Raw genomic sequence first — 19,851 nt, 5'->3', positions numbered from 1 at the left:
CAGTACTTAACACAATTCATTCTTTTTTTTCCTGAACAGTACATTCTATTTTTAGCATATTAGCAATACTATTGTTTTTTCACAATTGTTGTTTCCATAAAAGTTAGTTGAACGTAATTAAGATTTCAAATCTTTATTGACAATATCCATTGTCCTAATTATTTTGTGTGTGGTTTCTACAAACTAATATTTACATTTAACTAAGGAGCATTTACTTATAATGCATTATTTACACAGTACAACCCCTCTTGGGAAACCCATTATTCGGAAGAGACTCTTGCAAAAGAGAGGCAATATGTTTTACTTAGATACTCATATTTAACTCTAATATAATATGCCTATCTCGCAGATTATGATAATTAATATAGTACTAACAGTCTGTAAGATTTTTCTGCTAATTGTCCCCTCTATTTTCAGGCAATAATGAAATCGGTTGTCAAACGTTATCTGTTTAAGCTGCAACAGGATAAGGCAAACGATGAAGTAAACGAAGGTTGGTGGCGCATGTTGGTTATTCTGTCCTCGCATACGAAATGACACGTAGGCCTGCACTGTTCTACTTATCTTACTAGCTTTAGACTTAGCTTCTATTTTAATTGAAATTAATTATCAGCTATTATTTTGTAGGTGAACTTGACGAGATAAAGAAAGACATTTCAAGTCTTCGCTTCGAGTTAATGGAACAACTTTCCCGCCAACCAAAAACATTGTCTGCAAAACAACCAGATTTACCAAATGATGACGTACAGGGTATTGAGAATAAGCTAGCTTTGATTGTCCAGACAATGGGAAACTTGAGCAACCGAATAGAAGAACTTCGTGATGATATGGCAATTTCACGAACGTCATCTAACGATTCAAGGGATATAGAAATTACTTATACACCTACACAAATGAACGGAGGGCATGTGAATTCGGCATACTTAGAACATGCGTCTGAATTAGAAAACCCTGATTACGTTTGACAGAACTGCGATTACGTCTGATTGAACGTTAATTACGCCTGACTGAACTTGACGATTACATCTGACATTATTTGCATTTAGCGCGGAATATGAATTTCAGATAGAATACTGATTCAACTATGATTGTCTGATATCTTTTTTTACTGAACTTTGTTTTACATGTATTTATCATATTTAATAAGATTATTGACCAAATTAATGTAGACATGTCTGTTTCAGACTTTTTTTACTTGCTTTGTATGTTATTCAACATTAATGTAACATTGACTAAGTTACAACTATAATACGCAAAATATGCAAATTGTTAATACTATCTTTTATTATTTCTTTGAATCAAAATGATTAGTTTCGTAGCATTTTAACAACAATTTTAAATCGTTCTTTTACGTTCCTAATTAATTATTGTCCACTTGTACGCCGCAACGACCAATCACCACGTGATGATCATCCAAACTGTCGCCTGTGAGTGAACTCACTACGTATGTCGTAGCCTTGGTTCTAGACCGAAATTAGTAAAAATATATAAATATTTTGGCACATATGGCGTTTCATACGTATAACACTTGAGCTCAAAATTTGTAATTTTCAGACAAAAATTGAAAACTAACATATAAAAAAGACAAAACTGCAGACTTGGTGGGAAATGTTACGTATGCCGTTGCCTAGCGTCCCAGTGGAAACCAAGCGTAGACTATGGAGAACATGAAAAGGTAGATATATATCGAGCCTAAATATGCGTTAGGAACAGTCTGCGCATGGTCAGAAACTAGAAAGAATAATTTTTACACTCGTTCTATAGTGCCATTAAATAGCTTATTCGGCTGTAGAGAAGAAGGGTGTATTTGACCTCTATTTCCAGATGCAACACATGTGGTACAGATGTTAGAGGAAAAAATGAAAAAAGCACAATTTTATTTATCATTTCCAAATTTCTATTTGATGTTTATATTAAGTATTATGTATATTTAAGTATGTTCTCTTTACAATATCAGGATGTTTAAAATTAAATTATTAATGCTCTTTGATATGTACAAATTAAAATGTATATTAATGACGACTACAATTTCTATCGATAGAGTGGTTCTAATGATTAATAGTTATTTATGCATGATTCTGTCAATATTATTTTTATATGAAAATTATGCAAATGAATTAAGTATAATTATTTGCGAATATGTTTTAGACATTAAAGCGTTTAATGTGCTATATGTTTTAGCCAAAAGGAAAAACATTGCAGAACATGGAATTATTATTTTTATTGTTGTTGTATCGGCATCATCATCATAATCATCATCATCATCATCAAGCCTAACCTTTTTTGGAATTACTCTCACCAGCCTACAAAAAAAGAAATAGCAATGACATCCTGATTCGTGAATTTTTCGTTGTTTTCTTTACTCATTGCATTATCAAGTTGAGTAAAATTTCACATATTTAACTTGCGTTTAAAATGATCTTAAAGAATCTAAGGATTGTTAACATTATTAAGAACGCCACGTGAATAAACATAGGAAAATAGCGCCCTTGACAGTTTATTATGAATTTAGGCCTATATACCTATACATAGACCTCTACCATTATATCCTTTTATTTTTTATCTGACTATTATTAAATATAATATAACGACAAACATATTTCCCTTAATTTTATATGTTTTATCTTGACCTTTGACCAATATTTCTTATATATCAGCTTATTATATTCCCTCGTAAATTGTTAGTAGGCCTACTTATTTACACCATACATAATAACTGAGACGTGTCAATAGGAAGGTAGTCTTCAGCTCCTTAGAATGTAGATGTAGTCTAATATTATTGTCCTGACAAAATGTAGCAGCTAACAATCCTGATCACCTTAGGCCTATTCATATTTTGAAAATTGTAACAGACATGCGCAATAAGAATCAGATTCGTATCTGTTCACTCCACGGACGACGATGATTTATTAAGCCTAGTCTATGTTTTAGTAACCATTTTCGAAGCACTGTAAGTAATATTTTGTATGAATTTGTACTTTTTATTTAAAAAACTTGAATGTATTGTGTTATGTTTTATACCCAATATAAGCAATACATTTTATATTGTTTAATGATAGTTATGGCATGTTCAGTTACAGGCGTTTGAAAATGAAGGTTATTCCATTACAACACTGTAAGAACAATGCCATGTTCTATTGTAACTAATTAGCATATTATTGTTTAGAGTGAAGTGAATACAAAAAAAGACAGATCATTCAGAATTTGACGTTTCGATCTATTTGAATGAATACATGCTAATGGCTGTTATTGAATTAGGGTAAGTGTTAGGATTAGTTTTAGTGTTAGGATTAGTGTTATTAGTGGTAGGATTAGTGTTATATTAGTGTTAGGATTAGTGTTAGTTTTAGGATTAGTGTTAAATTAGTGTTAGTGTTAGGATTACTGTTAGTGTTAATAGCATTTCCATAAACTGAATGAATGCTCTCCTTCTTCATTTTAATAATGCAAATATTATAGCTCAATACTATGTGTATAATTTAAACATTTGAAAATGATGATAGGCCTAAAACTTTAAAACAAGATCCCAGAACACAATTTTAACGCTAAATTTCATAACATTTATTTTAAAATAAGCACCTCACAATTGGGGATGTGACGTGAATCTTGAATCATTTAATTACTTGACAAATAAGTACAGTCAATACTAATAATGTACCCGCAATTTTATTCTGTTATGTTCACAAACTATCAATCATAATAGGCCTTCGACAAACTTTCATGTTTCAAAGTGATGAAAAAAAAGTCACGTAGTCATAAGTACTGTATTTAACAACATTGCGCATGCTCAAACAATTGATTAATGATGTCGTTGGGAGAATAATATAAAACGCAGAAAATCAGTTTTCATTTTAAATTATAGTTTGTCTGAATTACTTAATTATAGGAACCCTAAAAATTAGACAAAATAAAAAAAATGGCACTGTCGATAAAACGTCGCCAGTTTTTAGTCGCGTGCAACTCGACTCTACAGCTCACTATGCCGGTCGGTTGTTCGGTCGTTCGGTTGGTCCGTTAAACACTAATTTCAGCAGGCGGGTGCAGCCATGTATATGGCCTTTTTCTACTATTATTCTTGGTGCTGCACCACAATAATCTAGTGCAAGCATTAGTAACAGCCACAGGCTATCAAACAATATTTAACAAATTCTTTTTTTACATTATAGAGAGAAGATCCCAAAAATCCAACTTTTATTCGGCACGTAAATTATTATGTATTGTTGAAATGTTATCTTTATTATCTATCAATAGAACCGACATAGAAATGTATTGAAAACAATAACTTTTTATAAAGAATCAATGATTTTATTTACTGTTCAAATTCATTTGATCCGAAAAAAGAAATTATATAAAGTTGCATTTATGATCTAAGAAAAGTAACATAATTCAACAATCAATCATTGTTTAACTGAACATGATTGTGGAAAGAGACGAATAAAGTAATGTTCAAGTTCTGTTATTGTTTTAACCACACCGGCAAAATGTCCTCCTTAATAAACACCCGAAGCATCACCCGGACTTAAGCTCTGTGGCGAAAGATGAATTAACGCATGTGTGTGATACACGTTTGAAGCGATACCTATAACATCTTATGTGCACTTACACTAACCATAAGCTAAGATGCGAACAAAATAAACCTGTTCATAAAATAGGCCTACATAGCTACTTTTGTATAACCCATGGACTAGTTCTATGTTGTTTTACACATATAGGCCAATTTACACACAGACGAGTGGTAACAATACTACAAATATAGAATCTATATTCCTTATGATGACCATTTAAACACAATGCGGAGCAGTCGGGCGGTTTCCGCTAAGGATAGATAGATTCTACGTGGGACAAGCTACGCCGTTTTTCGCTTATACCGCTCATCTGTGTAAATTGACCAATGTATCTTGGCCAACATAGAGACCCATTTACACACAGACGTGTGGTAACAATAATAAAAAATATATAATCTATGTTATTCCTTATGATGACCATTTAAACACAACGCGGAGCAGACGGGCGGTTTCCGCTAGGGATAGATGTGGAACAAGCTACGCCGTTTTCCGCTTATACCGCTCATCTGTGTAAATTGGCCTTAAACACGTTGATCTACGCCTCTCGGTTGGTCATCATAATTGTTTTGGTTTTGTAGATATTATAGATACATAGGCCTAACTTAATTAAGGTGTCTTTTTAAAGGGGCAGTGTCAATGATTCCCCCCCCCCCCACCACCAATATAAGTTATATGTTTATATATGAAAATGGTTAGCAGAACTGCCGATTAAATAAAATATGATTGCTTAACAATGCTGTTCTATGAAAATTGAAAATTATGACATAAAAGTATATTATTATGTTATTTGATTTTATGCGCACCTGTTATAGTAATACTACTTTAAATACACCCGATTCTGTAGCTGTTAGTACACTCAATGTGGAAGACTGTTGACAGTCTACCAGAGACCTATCTGACTGTATTAAGTACTTTTAATACACGATATCGCTGTCATTAGGTTCCTATCTAGTCAATTAGTGTATCCTAATTTGAATACCAGAATGGGAAAAACCAAGACAATTTTTGTTGTTGAATATTTTGAATTTGTCAATGGATTTGAGTTTAATTTAACAGTTTTTGGGTTTTATAAGTGAAAAAAAAAATTAACTTTATTAAAACTGCGAAATGGCACATTCAAGGATTTAAAAAAATGTATTAATCTTCATTTTTCATGTGGGGAACAATACATATTTAATGGATTTAACTTGGAGTGGCCTTAATTCATGGTTGAAGATAGCTAACAATAATTGTGGCCCATAATAACGTAAAACTTTAATCCATTTTAATTATGTTTTTACCGAAATACCAATACAAATTCTAGTAAAGGAATAACAATAATTATATTATTTAATACATTAAGGTATTCATGTTGATTGCAAATCAACTCTTTACTGGATTCTGAACATCCCAGATAGAATAATAAAATTATATAGGAAACATCTGCGAGGCACATATAAGGACATAGCAAGTCTCACCCAAAGATAATGATTTTAGGCCATATTAATATGCTACACACATCTTATACTGTAAGGACCTTGAGACGTACGCTAATTAGACGTTTCTCCTGGTTGTTGTACGGCTATATACTTTTATTATTTTACTCATCTGTTACAATGTCAATCAAATAAGATAATTTTATAAAGAAGATTTACAATGATATAATGTTGAACACAATGTATGTTGAGTTACATGATTTAATACTTCTTCTGTCAGTTTGTCAATCGGTCTGTTTGTCTTAGTTTGTTATATTTATGGCAGATATTCTCAGTTGATATTTTAATTCACGATCTTTTGATAACTTACGTGAATTTATAAATTATGTTTGATGACAATCGTAAGTTAAATAGTCAAGACTATGGTATTGAAGTAAGTATTCATGCTCGTACTGTACATCAGTGTCGTATACGGGTGGTAAAAAGGGTGGAGGAGTGGCGGTGGTGGAGGGGTGGTGTTAACAGAGGAGCCGCTTCAATTAATCATTCTAGATAGGCCTAACTGTAGATTGTGCCTTTACTTTTTCGTTTGTGTTTTATATTATTTCTAGGCCTATTTGTTTGTAATATACTTTGGTAAAGTACAAATATTCAGCAAGTTTTTCCTAAATGTAATTATTTGATTTTTTTCTCTTTCCTGGTATATTCCAGAAAAAAACACACCTTTTTCGCTTGTGTGGTAAACCACCATTATATTTATTTCTAACCAAACAGTTTTAATATAAGTAAATCACTTCCGTTAAATAAAAACGTTTTCCACTTATAAAAAGATAAATAAAGGGTTAGGCCTAAATTCAACCAAAAGCACATTGACTTCCATTCAATTTGAACATTTGTTTGCATTCCAAGCTTCCACTTATAAAAAGACAAATAAAGGGTTAAATTCAACCAAGAGCCCATGGACTTCCATTAAATTTGACCATTTTTTGCATTAGATTTCAGTTTTTATTAATATTATTTTTAATTTTTATTTATTATTTGTAACATTAATAAAGATAAAATGGCAATACATTATATTAAAAGGTGATTACAGGTAAGAACCGTTACTCTTGTTCAGGTAGAGAAGATCAAGAAAAAGGACATGTTTATCGTTATAAATAAAATACACGAGTTAGTAGATTGAATTGCAGTGTGATACTGAAATTAACATGCCTTCATGTTTACAGTTATAAGGGTTTTTCAGGTATTTGCAAAGTTAACTCGCAAATTATTTTAATTGGGTCATGTAAATCATCGACATGATATGATGACCGAATTAACAGAAGGATTGGTGTTTACGCAATAAATTAACCGGCTAAGTCGTTATTAATAGCAGTTTCTTGACACAAACTTCCAAGTTGTTTCACAATAACACTAAGTTTTCAAAACAACGCTGATTTTTGTTGTTAATTTCAAAACTCGAGCAAAACTGGAGGACGAGTAACAAATTCCTTTATTTGCGACAGACGTAGTCACTTCAGGGATTGTACAAGTTTACACTTAAATCAATATTTTCAAAAAAAAAATCGAAAACATTCTTTATGTTTTTACACATACACTAACTGTATAAATCCCTCTATTTGGGGGACACCACTAGTAAGGTATTCCCAAAGGACACCATTATAAGGCACACACTTTTTAAGAGACACCCTTCAAGGGACTACCCCTGTCAAGGCACATCATAAGGCACACACATTTTGAGAGATACCCCTATTAGGACATCTCGATTAAGAAGATAAAAACTAGAGGAAACATATATTTTGACACTAAGCCACCTTGTCACTGTTAATAGTCTTCTGGAACCATTGGTCACAAATGCCGCAGAATATTAAAGGTTATAGTGAGTGAGTGAGTGAGTGAGTGGCCTAGCGGTTAAGACAGTGGAACCGTAATTACCTAGCCATAACATCGGTAGGGGTTCGAGGCTCACTCACTCCATGGTTCTGGTGGTAGAACGAGTCTTAAATCGTAGGTCAAGTGTACAGATCTATAGCTCGTGTGCACTTTAAAGAACCTAGTACATCTTTCAAGACGAGTAGGGGGTTACCCCGGTGTATTAGTACATCACAGCCACTGATCACCAACTGGACCCTCTGGGAGACCAGTCTTTGACTGAAGAGGTTACCCAGTATAGATATAAATTTCAATCAATCAATCACATACAATTCCTTGATTTCTGTATTATATAGAAATGTGTGTAGTAGTAGGCCTATTAGTTCCCTAATTAAATCAGTCGTTATACAATACATAAAATACGAGTTGTTTATTTGAAAATATGGGTTGCAAGCAACAGCTGTTTGAGGATGAAATCGTAAATAGGATAATTTTCATGTTCCAAAACATATGTTACAATTATTATATTAATGGCGTTTATGTTGATGACAGATAGGTGGCCTTTGAAGTATTTGTAATGACGATATGATTTACATCAATTAAAAATCAAATGTGTTGTGCATGAGTGAAAATAAGGCTAGTAGGTCGTATTAATATAATTAATCCAATGTTTACAGCAGTATATAATGGAATTGTTTTTCTTTTGAAATTAATATTTTCGTTGATACTGAACATCATCACCACCAGAAGTATAGGCGCTTAATACGGGTCTTGTTGCATCAAACAGTAGCCCACCGTTTTCCGTTGCTGCTTATACAGTTGTAGGTAAGTTTACACATATTTGCTGCTGCGATGTATGTATGGTTGATGCATCAGTTATCTGCATCTTTTTCTATTACCTTTTTTAAAGATAGGCAAGCACTAAACGCCTTTTGCTACTTTCGTGTATGCAGATCTGCTTGTTGTGTCACTTTTAAGTCAACGTAGCTGGCCTTTCTCATGCTGTTAATGATTCTTAGGTCGGTAACTAAACGGTTTGCTACTTCTGGTGTAGGCTATGGATAGGAGGTTGTTTGATGCATATTGTATGCCTACTTCTGTTATTAAAAGGTATCACAAAACTCATTTGTCATGTCAATCCTCGCCTTTATTGTTGTATGCTGTTAGTAGGTTCTCATCTTTACTACTTCTAGTGTATGGATATGCTGCTTGTTGCTTCATGCTTCTATCGCTGCAGTATCCTGGTGGGGTGGTACTAAACGCTTTGCTACAATTGTGATGTATGCAATTATTTTGTTTAGCGCTCATTTTCATTACTGCTTTACGGTTGTTTAACACTAAATTCGTTTCTACTTGGTTTAATGCAGGCTGCTTGTTTTATTATTTGCCAGTTAATATAGCGCGCCATTGTATTGCTTTTGTAATTTTGTATGAGGTGGGTCTAAACTCTCTTTGTTACCACCTGAATGCAATACGTTGCTTGATGTATCACTCATACGCATTTCTATGCTGCTGATGACGTATTGATTGCGCTGCGCGCTTTTTTTTATTACTGTACTAAGTCGGAAGGCTAGAAATATGTTCGCTACCTGTGTATAATTTGGTCTGCCATTTAAATGATACTAGAATTACGCGTAATGAAATGTACTGTGCCTCACGTGATCTATAAAAGGATTTACTTACAAATAAAAATGTCATGCACTTATTAAAACCAATTATTTAACGAGCTTCAATGTATAAGCAGCATATGGACATTCAATTAATATTATTGTTATCGATCTCTGCAAGGTCAGTGATACTTTTATTGAAAGTAACCCGTGTTTTGCTGGTATTATTGAAATTGATGGTAAATTTAAAACATACGAGCATCACTGTGTTAGTATACGAACATACAAAAACATTTTAGCTCTCATTATAATTGCTCGTATTACAGTGTGGTAGGACTGTTGATAATACATTAGGTATGTATCTAAAACATTTTTCCCAAACGACACTTTTAGGTTTAATTATACTTTAGTTATATTATAAGTCATAATAATTTGTGCATCATCTCATCTCAATAATATTGTAGTTATTCACTAATAATTTATTGAGGTCATCGTCAATGTAATTTTCATTAGGAATCATCTTCGTTACAACATCCATTACAAAATAGTATCTAAATTTAATTAATCATAGATGTAGATATAATTTTATTAATAATAGTCGGTACCCAAAAGAAATTTGGAATAAAGAAATAATAATTATATCGTCCGCGTTTCCATTGTAACTTGACTAATTATCTAAAATATATCTAAAACATTTTTCCCAAACGACACTTTTAGGTTTAATTATACCTTAGTTATATTATAAGTAATAATAATTTGTACATTAATTTATAATAAAATGTTATGGCCGGCGTCTACGTCGTTGCCATAATTGCATTGTATCATCTCAGTGACGACATACACTAGGCCTTGGTCATTTTGCAGTAATAATATTGTAGTTATTCACTAATAATTTATTGAGGTCATCGCCAATTAATGTAATTTTCATTAGGAATCATCTTCGTTACAACATCCATTACAAAATAGTATCTAAATTTAATTAATCATAGATGTAGATATAATTTTATTAATAATAGTCGGTACCCAAAATAAATTTCCCCTGGTGATGTAATAATTATATCGCCCGCGTTTCCATTGTAACTTGACTAATTAGGCCATAACACGGGTCCGCATGTATTTTTAATTCATCATGTAGTATCACAAATGCACGGAACTTGTTTGATTTTCTCGTTTGGTAAATATGAAATTAATAATGACCACTTTAACGAATATGTTTAATATAAATTATTATTATGGAATGAATATTAACGATATTATTAAGTCGTGTTAAATTGTCGTGCCAAGTGAGGGAAAATAATTATGTCTGGAAATGGGAGGGTAATGGTGTAAGGGGTTGTCCTTCCCGGGGAAGCCACTTCAAACCCCTTCTAAATCCGTATCAGATTATATAGCAAGATATGAGGTAGACATACCAGTAATATTTGATTACACATGTTCATCAAGGTATTCTATAAGTTCAAAGAAATGCAAATCTCTCAAAATAATAAATGGTTCGGTATAATTTAATAAAGGGCCAAATTAATTGTACCTTTTCTTCTTTATTATTAATGAAATTGATTGTGAACAAATAAATGATTGAATAAATTAATGAATGAATGAAAAAGACTATCAGTTAGATGCAATCATTTTTTGTTAGGCCATTTTCCTACTTTCGATTAAACAGCTTTAATATGTACATTTATTTTAAGATTTTACCTTTACGATTTACGATATTTAAGTTTAAATATTAAATCTATCTTGTTTTTTTTTTCAGATAAACGCCTTTGCACTGTTAGTATTGTTATAGCTGCAATTACGTAAAGATGCCGAAAAAACGGCGAATTCACTATGGGTCTTCCCTAACCTCCAACAAGAGCTCAGATAATAGTGTGGCAGATGACGGGGACGAATTGACTAGGAAGAAAGACATTCTGCATGCCGCGGAGATGGGAGACTTTAAGACCATCAAAGAGGCTATGGACCATCAAACCAATAATGTCGAATGGATCCTGAAATTATATGATTATAAAGATAGAACGATTCTAGAGATAGCAACAGAAAACGAACACTTTGAGATTGTAAATTACATAATTACACACCCTGGACGTCAGACGATACCATGGGAAACGGTCTACGAATCGTTAATGCTTGCTATAAGTAAAGGCTACCTGAGAATAACCCAAGTTATTCTGGAACACCCGATGTTTAAACGAGGAAAAGATCGGAGCAGACTCGGGTCCATTTCACATTATTTCGAGCAGGGAAGAAAGAACTCCAAGTTTGATCAGGATATAACTCCATTGATGTTGGCGGCTCACTGCAATGACATTGACATCATTCGCCTGTTCCTTGCCAGAGGAGAGAAAATAAACACACCTCATCTGAATAGTTGTAATTGTGTTTCTTGCGAACATAAAAGAACATTTGATTCATTGAAACATTCAAAGTCACGCATCAATACATACAGAGCATTGATTAGCCCAGCTTACATTTCGTTAACAAGTGCAGATCCTATACTCACGGCATTCGAGTTATGCCGCGAGCTGGACATTCTTGCTTCAAAAGAAAAAGAATTCAAGGTTGGCTATTTTGATTTAATTTTTTACTTGGCAATATATAATTTTGCTAAAGTATGACTTGCTTTGTTTGTTTGTACGATAATATCAACAGTTATCGTTAACATATTGGGCGTAGTAGGCATTTTAGTATACTTATAAAACATGCCGATTGATTTGATTTAAAAAATCTATATATTGGTGACGACATCACAAATACTCGAGTTATTTTTTATTTTCAATACGGGCCGGATTTAATAAATAGCACGCCCTCTGTTGCTTACTTTATTTTGCCAAGTATTTTGCTCAGTTGCTGGCTGATCGCTTGATCTATTTAAATGTTGATTATAAGTATTCACGTCTCCAGCTTCTATGTTGTGGAAAAGATATTTTTTGTTGTTAACATAGAATAATAAAACTTCTCTTCTGGATATAATGTACTATAGTACGATATTGATTACCACTATTCTTTCTGGTATCAACGGTGAAAGTTAAACATTTCGTGATATCAAATTCATTATATATACAAAAATGATATGACTTGATATGACTGATAACATTTCATAAAATAAACATTTCCTTGATATAGGCCTTAAGTTATTAAACTAGCTTCATTAAATTTAATTAGACAGATTACAAAGAACTCTCAGAAACATGTAAAACTTACACATCTGACCTTCTTGACATGTGTCAAAGTTCACGAGAGGTTGACAATCTTCTCAGCGGTGGAACTGATGGAGTGGATCAGAGAGAAAGGCTGGGTAGAGTCAAACTGGGTATAACATATGAGCAAAGACAGGTAAAACGTAGTGTTGATTATTTCCACTTAATTCATTGTAAATTGGTATCTTGAACTTTAATCTACCATCCCGACTAAGATAGACATTAATCAATCCCCTCAAACAATGGAGCTTACTTGGATAAATGATGAAAGTAAAAAGTTTAAATTGGTAACGTAGCAAACGATAAAATAACACGATTGACTGAGCCAATGGATTAAGTTTACACTCTTTGGTATTTTTATTTTATTATATTATATAAATACTTATGAAAGTTCAACTCTGCGTTCTTTCCATTTTTTCTGTTCTTGATATTTCTTTAATCATGAGAACTGAAGTGGACGTGAGAATCGAACCAACTATTCCTTTAGTTGTTCTTTTTCAATTCCGTCTAAAAATATGAATAGAGTTATTGGGATTTCTTACGTTTTTTAACTGTATTCACAGTTTGTTGCACATGCGCACTGTCAGCATCAACTTTCAATTCTCTTCTACGGTGACCTGATGTCAATCTGGAAAGAAGCAAATTCAGTAATACGATTTCTGTTCAGTTTTGCTTTGGCCGTTGGACTTCCAATTTGGATCCCCATCTACTGGATATTTCCACACAGTAAGGTAAGAAGCATGTTCATACGTACAACACTTATATCTATGACGTTCGGCCCTTTGTTCTCCCTAAATTTCGACAAATTAATGTGGAATGTACTTGTTGGTACGTTGCTTTTGATTCAACTTCTGATTTTTATCTTCGGTCTTTCTATAAAATGTTTCCACAGTCAACAAAAAAGCTTGACTGATTTTTGCCAAATAGTGGTATGTCATCGTGTCCATTATGGGCACATCACATTTTTGTCACATTTAAAGTTTGATAGTGTAGACAAAGAGCTTCAGTAAAGTAACAGTCCATTTGCGCATGCTCATATATTTTATAATATCGTGGGCAGAATGAATTTTTGACAAAAACATGCTCGCTACTAATTATAGCGACAATAATATGTGATTATAATTTCATTCTATACAAACCGGTTTCGACTCGACGTAGCTGTCAAGAAAAAAAACGAAACTTTGCGCATGCTCAGTAGGCCTAACATTTAGGACGAGTCTCAAGCATAATTCTTTTCTTACAGGTTGGCAAGCTTCTGAAAACACCGATGGTCAAATTCATACTACACACCGCTTCATACATTTGTTTCATACTGCTCCTCTTCCTTGATTCAACAATGCTGGGTGGTAGATTCATATCAGACGAAACGGCGTGCAGTAGTGACGAGCGATTAGGTCTCTGTGAAAGCCTATGCAACTCAACTTGTGAATGGTTCGAGCATGCTGTGAACGCGGGTATGTGTGCACCACCGGGAGAAGTCTGTCATCACGGGTGCATGCGCGTACGAACTCCACAGGTTTCTGTACTGTCTGCGATAATATTGGTTTACGTGTTAGGTAAAGTGTGATGACATATTTAAATTGTACTTACTGTACTTAATACCTCATACAGTCTCCATCTTATTCAATTAATGTCTTAATCTCTTCTTTTCAGTTTTATTATTTCGCCACTCTGTTTCTAGTGTCTTAAACTAATTTTGTGTTTTCTTCATTTTATAACTCATGTTTTATACTATTGTCTACAGTTTTTCAATTTTTGTTTTCTCATTTTCTCCCCTTCGATTTCTCATTTTCTCCCCTTCAATTTCTCATTTTGTTACGCTACTAGTTCATCTTTTTCTTCTAACCATCTTTTATCGCTACTGTGTCTGCTGACGTCATAATTTGTTTATAAATAAATTCACAGGTTACCTCTGGAATGAGGTTAAGCAGATACTCCAAGAGGGTTCGACACGCTACTTTGCTTCCATTTGGAATTGGCTAGATATCTGTATGTTGAACCTATACATGTGTTATTTTCTCCTGAACGTGGTCGTCTTCACTAAAGTTAATAGAACTAAGCAGCTTTTTATGAACGATACCTGTCCAGAGATGTCAGGCACAGATCATTACGACACGGAGCACATTTACTACCTATCATCAGGTAAGCGTCATCTGTGTCCTAGTGATATTATAATGCTTTCGATGCTTAGACTTTGAGGTGGCGCCCTAATCGTGTTCACGATGCTCGAATTCGACTCATTTGTTGAGTAAAAGAAATTCTGATGTTTCTGAGCATGTGCAAACTCCCTTTTTTCTCTACAGCTATCTAGTCGAGACCGCTTTCTATAGAATGAAATTCTAATCACAGGTTATTACCGCTGTAATTAGCGAGCATTTTGTGTCAAAAAGTCATTCTGTACACGTTAAAAAAACAATTGACCATGCGCAACATGACTTAGTCGTTCGGCACAATCTCAATCTAAGCGTTTTACTTTCTGATGCTTGGTTCTCACTAGAGACGCAACACAAGGACGTAAGTGTGTTGACCAATCACAAGCGATGGATTATTTGAACTGTCGCTTGTTATTGGTCAACACGCTTGCGTTGCGTTTACGTGCGTTACGTCCTAGTGGGAACCAAGCTTAACTGAAGAATCAAACAGTAATAAACTCTATATAACCAACAGAACTATGTTTGAAAGTCTGTATAACGATGATAAAATTCTAAAAACAAATTTCTACTACCTTCCTCACATTATAACCTCGGACAACTATTTCATTTGTTTTCTAAAATATGCTATAAACAGAAAACAATTATAACCTAATATGTGTACTTATACTGTACATTATAATATTATGCAACAATGTACTTATTTTGATAGATCGTCGATTATGGGATGCATCCGATCCTACTTTGATAGGAGAAGCAATGTTTGCAGTTGCTAACGTGTTAAGTTTTGCCCGTGTATCGTTCATCTTGCCAGCCAGTGAATTCCTAGGCCCGCTACAGATATCTCTAGGCCGAATGCTTACCGATGTGGTTAGGTTTCTAATCGTTTTTATGGTGGTGTTTATGGCATTCTTCTGCGCTACTTACAATTTGTATGGTTATTATGCTGTCAATGAAGGAGATATTCACGATGTAGAAAGTGGAGTAGTAAAGGCATTTGGTTCGTAAGTAGGCCTACATTCTCTATGTGTATCACCTTGCTTGTAGTCTGTAGATCTAGATTATGTATTGAATTTACACAGAAAATCTCTATAATGCATTGTTTTAAAGGTTTGAGAGCACTTTGGTGTCATTGGTTTGGGCGTTGTTTGGTCTTGGAGATTCTTCTGACTATGACATCCCTCCTGAGTACAACCACGGCGTCACTCAGTTATTTGGAACGTTCTTACTGCTAATGTATCACTTCTGTATGATATTGGTTATGTTGAACATGCTTATTGCTATGATGGCGTCGTCATTTGAGGACATTCAGGTATGGTTAACCCTTCTTTCTCAAAGTGTTAAGAAATCAACAATGGCGACTGGTGGAAGTGCCGAGCGTTCCTTACATGGAGGGCACTCACTATTCACCTTCTCGGGTGCTGAATATTTTAAGTATTAGTAGGCCTACGGTTATGGTTGCGATGATGTGAGAGATAATAGGCGCTAACTATGTATGCCTTCTGATTTGTAATAATATTTCAAAATATGTATTCTTTACCACAATTAATCTCAATCTTATAGGCTGATGAAGATGTAGAGTGGAAATTTGCAAGGGCACAGTTGTGGATTTCTTATTTCGAAGCTGGTACGTTACCCGTACCCTTTAATCTAATTCCGAGTCCTAAGACCATCTGGCTGGCGTACAAGTCAATACGGAATCGTTGTAGACGCTGGCTGAGTAAAAGGCATGGACCCCCAATTGAACGATGGGAACGAAAAAAAGACGAGACGCAAATGAATGTTCAAGGCAAGGATGCTTCAATTGCAGGAAGTGACACGGTAAGTCACTTGATAGATCTTAACTGACTATTGACAGTCATTAAGATACGAGTATTTAGGTTTAATACATCAATTCTGTCAACAATTGTCAGTTAAAATGTATAAATACAATACAATACAGTGTTTATTCTTGTAGGGTATATTTGCTGTATAAGTAGCTTCGTGTTAAATAAAATGTAATGGGTTTTTTTTGTTGCGTAGATGTTGGGAAATCTTGGTTTATTCAATGTTTCAACACGTGCATACGCAACTACCACGACACAAGAGAATGAGGTAAAACTTTTGAAGTCATATACTTGAAGCATTCTAATCACATAGGATAATTGTATCGTGCCGACTTGACTCTTATAATTTGACACCATAATAAAAAAAATAAATACAGAACATTGAAGGATACTCTCATGCAACCATCTTGTTCATACTTTTATGTACGAATTTTATGATTTATTTGGGTACCAGCAGAATATCATTATCTTTATTCTCGTCTAGGATATACTAAAAGGAGTTGTAAAACGATTTTTATTCCGATTGCAACGAGATAAGGACACTGATGAAGTTGGCGAAGGTGAGACAGTCAGTACTAACAGTTAATAATAGGCTTTCTCGTGTCAGGCTTATTGTGAGTTGGGAGCATTGCGGGCCGGGTGCATTGAGGGCCGTGTCCATTGAGGGCCGTGTCCATTGAGGGCCGTGTGCATTGCGGGCCGTGTGCATTGAGGGCCGTGTGCATTGCGGGCCGTGTGCATTGCGGGCCGTGTGCATTGGGATCAGTTGCGGATCTATTATAGTGCACATGCCCCAAAGTATCTTTAATTTTGTGAATTTGGAATGTTAACTGTTGATAGAAATAATATACCGGTAGTTAATATATTACTATGATTAAGTAACATGGTGTTTATACCATATAAAGATGTAATAATGCATTGACTTAAATTAAATCGTACTGTATTTCCACAGGCGAACTTGACGAAATTAAGTACGACATATCGAGCTTACGATATGAGATAATGCAAAAGATTGATGATGCAATACACTCAAAGAACGATCAACCGGGCGACCAACCAGGCGACAGCAGCCGACTGAATCTAATCGAAAATAACGTGTTCCTGCTAGTTGGAGAAATACAGAAATTACGACGGGAACTAGTGCTGAATGGGTTCGTCGAAAATCCAGACGAAGACTAATATTTGTATTTGTTGCGCCCCGTATTACTACGGGTAGAGGGGAGGGGTGCGCAAACGACACATCATATTGTGTTTTTTTTTTTTTTTACATTTTTTTTTGTGAAGCAATTTAATGAATCTGGCTGATGACCTCTTCTGTTCATCAGATCACATCCTATAACAGACATTATACTTAAAATTTCTATTCTATTATTGATATTTTATTACATATATAATCGGTAGTAAACAAATCCTTGATAAACCTCTACATTAATTTTGCTGTGACGTTTAAGCACGTGATAGACTACGCGTATCATCATGTCAGATCATCATTCGGACGCCAGGAAGCTTGATTTCTGTATTAATAAGAACAAGGTTACAATACATTATTAGTTACTACATAATTAACTTATTTATTATAATAGCTATGCATAATCGTTTTAACTGTAAATTAATAATATAGTACAGTATTATTCTTGAAAATATGAATCTTCCTTTTTAAAATAATGTTCATAAGAAAAAGTGTGAATAATAATTGTGGTGAATAATTAATTGCCTAGTTTAAAAGATATTTATTATTTTAAATGTTCCTATTTTTAACGAAAGCTGCACCGCATAATAATATGCACCATACATCCAATTTTGAGAGGTGCCTGCTTTAATTTGTTGTGTTATTATACATATGAAACGCAAAAAACATTTATCTTTAATAATATCAATTCGAAACATAGCTAGAACCTATAGACTAGTGTTTTTTCTGATATGTCGGAGAGTTGTTATTTATTTATTATATATTTTCGACAATGTTGACTTTTTAGGTGTTCGTATATATTTTGAAAATAAATAAACTTATCACGAACTTTACGAGGAGAAACGGAAGTAAAATGGACGAAGCTTATACAATGCATGTCGGGAAATAAATATTACATTCAGATTACCTTTGAACACGTATTTATGGAACACTACGGTTATGGCATAAATTAATACATAAGGGTACGATAAATATTTACTATTATTACACTGATTTTGCAAACGGAGTGTTGTGGTCGTTTTAAAATGTTTTATTAAACTTTTTTTGAGACTATAATTTTGTTTTTATCTCATTTATTTATTTGTGTTATACTTTTTTTAATATCAAAATATTAATTATTTTCTATTCTCTTTATTTTATATTTTAAATAAATTGCTCGGCTTTAATCAAATGTAAGGCATGAATATTGTCTTATGTGTTTAACAAAAAGGTTTTCTGACCCTCCATGGGTTAAGCCTAGATCTCAGCGGACAGCAATCGAACACTTAATCTTGAGACCACTGGTGGGAGAGGTAATCCATGCTGAGACCACCATGTAGTGTATAACTTTCGTCGACCTCAGATAAGATTGAGTGAGTGGCCGAGCGGTTAAGACAGTGAAACCGTAATCACGTAGCCATAACATCGGCAGGGGTTCGAGGCTCACTCACTCCATGGTTCTGGTGGTAGAACGAGTCTTCTCGGATAAGGACTATAAACCGTAGGTCCAGTGTACACATCTAGCTCGTGTGCACTTTAAAGAACCTAGTACATCTTTCGAGACGAGTAGGGGGTTACCCCGGTGTATTAGTACATCACAGCCACTGATCACCAACTGGGCCCTCTGGGAGACCAGTCTTTGACTGAAGAGGTCACCCAGTATAAAGATAAAACAAACAAACAAACAATTATTCAGGTTAACTAAACACGTTTTACGGATTGTAGTCACTTGAGTGCATTAAACCACCTGGACAATCGTATCTGGAATGTTTAACTTTACATTAGCGATAAACAGATGCATACATACATTCAGTAGGCAGATAGCAGTGCTGACATATGTTTACAGGCGAAAGATTCGATTTAAATAAATGGTAAGTAGGCCTATATTTTGAATCTTTTTATTTTAGCAATTCAGATCTCTACATTGTGAAGTTGATATAGAACGACACGTCTATTTGAGAGCTGTTAGGCCTACTACGTTTTAAATTAGAATTTGTTTTATGATAATATACCGTAGGGCTAGTACATTTGGGTATTGGTTGAAACAACGA

At 34.1% G+C, this 19,851-nt stretch overlaps 2 protein-coding genes across 6 annotated transcripts in view; both read left to right on the top strand.

The window, feature by feature from the left end:
- LOC140057559 (short transient receptor potential channel 7-like) overlaps window positions 1-2,153 on the top strand; it is a 47,576-nt gene extending 45,423 nt beyond the window's left edge. For all 3 annotated transcript variants that reach the window (XM_072103282.1, XM_072103289.1, XM_072103274.1), the window contains 2 exons: window positions 418-493; window positions 628-2,153. In XM_072103282.1, the coding sequence (XP_071959383.1) occupies window positions 418-493; window positions 628-965 (414 nt within the window). In that variant the 3' untranslated portion in view covers window positions 966-2,153. The remainder of the gene's footprint in view (window positions 1-417; window positions 494-627) is intronic.
- Window positions 2,154-2,552: 399 nt separating this feature from the next.
- Window positions 2,553-18,865, top strand: LOC140057540 (short transient receptor potential channel 7-like). Of its 3 annotated transcripts, none has more exons than XM_072103259.1 (12): window positions 2,553-2,950; window positions 11,213-12,017; window positions 12,622-12,792; window positions 13,220-13,387; window positions 13,900-14,212; window positions 14,562-14,798; window positions 15,519-15,810; window positions 15,917-16,118; window positions 16,370-16,627; window positions 16,829-16,900; window positions 17,117-17,192; window positions 17,585-18,865. In XM_072103259.1, the coding sequence occupies exons 2-12, from the start codon at window positions 11,262-11,264 to the stop codon at window positions 17,809-17,811; spliced, it is 2,772 nt and encodes a 923-aa protein (XP_071959360.1). In that variant the 5' UTR covers window positions 2,553-2,950; window positions 11,213-11,261; the 3' UTR covers window positions 17,812-18,865. The 3 variants fall into 3 exon arrangements, with proteins under 3 accessions (XP_071959360.1, XP_071959366.1, XP_071959351.1); XM_072103265.1 differs by lacking the exon at window positions 2,553-2,950 and adding an exon at window positions 3,216-3,259; XM_072103250.1 differs by lacking the exon at window positions 2,553-2,950 and adding an exon at window positions 8,581-8,677.
- Window positions 18,866-19,851: the final 986 nt, after the last annotated feature.

The sequence above is a fragment of the Antedon mediterranea genome, chromosome 1 (genome assembly GCF_964355755.1).
Source record: "Antedon mediterranea chromosome 1, ecAntMedi1.1, whole genome shotgun sequence".
In the NCBI taxonomy this organism is placed as follows: Eukaryota; Metazoa; Echinodermata; class Crinoidea; order Comatulida; family Antedonidae; genus Antedon; species Antedon mediterranea.
This window is presented reverse-complemented; position numbering and strand designations above follow the sequence as displayed.

Coding starts and splice junctions, on each gene's coding strand:
- LOC140057540 (XM_072103259.1), top strand. CDS start 11,262: ATGCCGAAAAAACGGCGAATTCACTATGGGTCTTCCCTAACCTCCAAC. Junction 12,018..12,621: donor CAAAAGAAAAAGAATTCAAG/GTTGGCTATTTT, acceptor AAATTTAATTAG/ACAGATTACAAAGAACTCTC. Junction 13,388..13,899: donor GGATATTTCCACACAGTAAG/GTAAGAAGCATG, acceptor CTTTTCTTACAG/GTTGGCAAGCTTCTGAAAAC.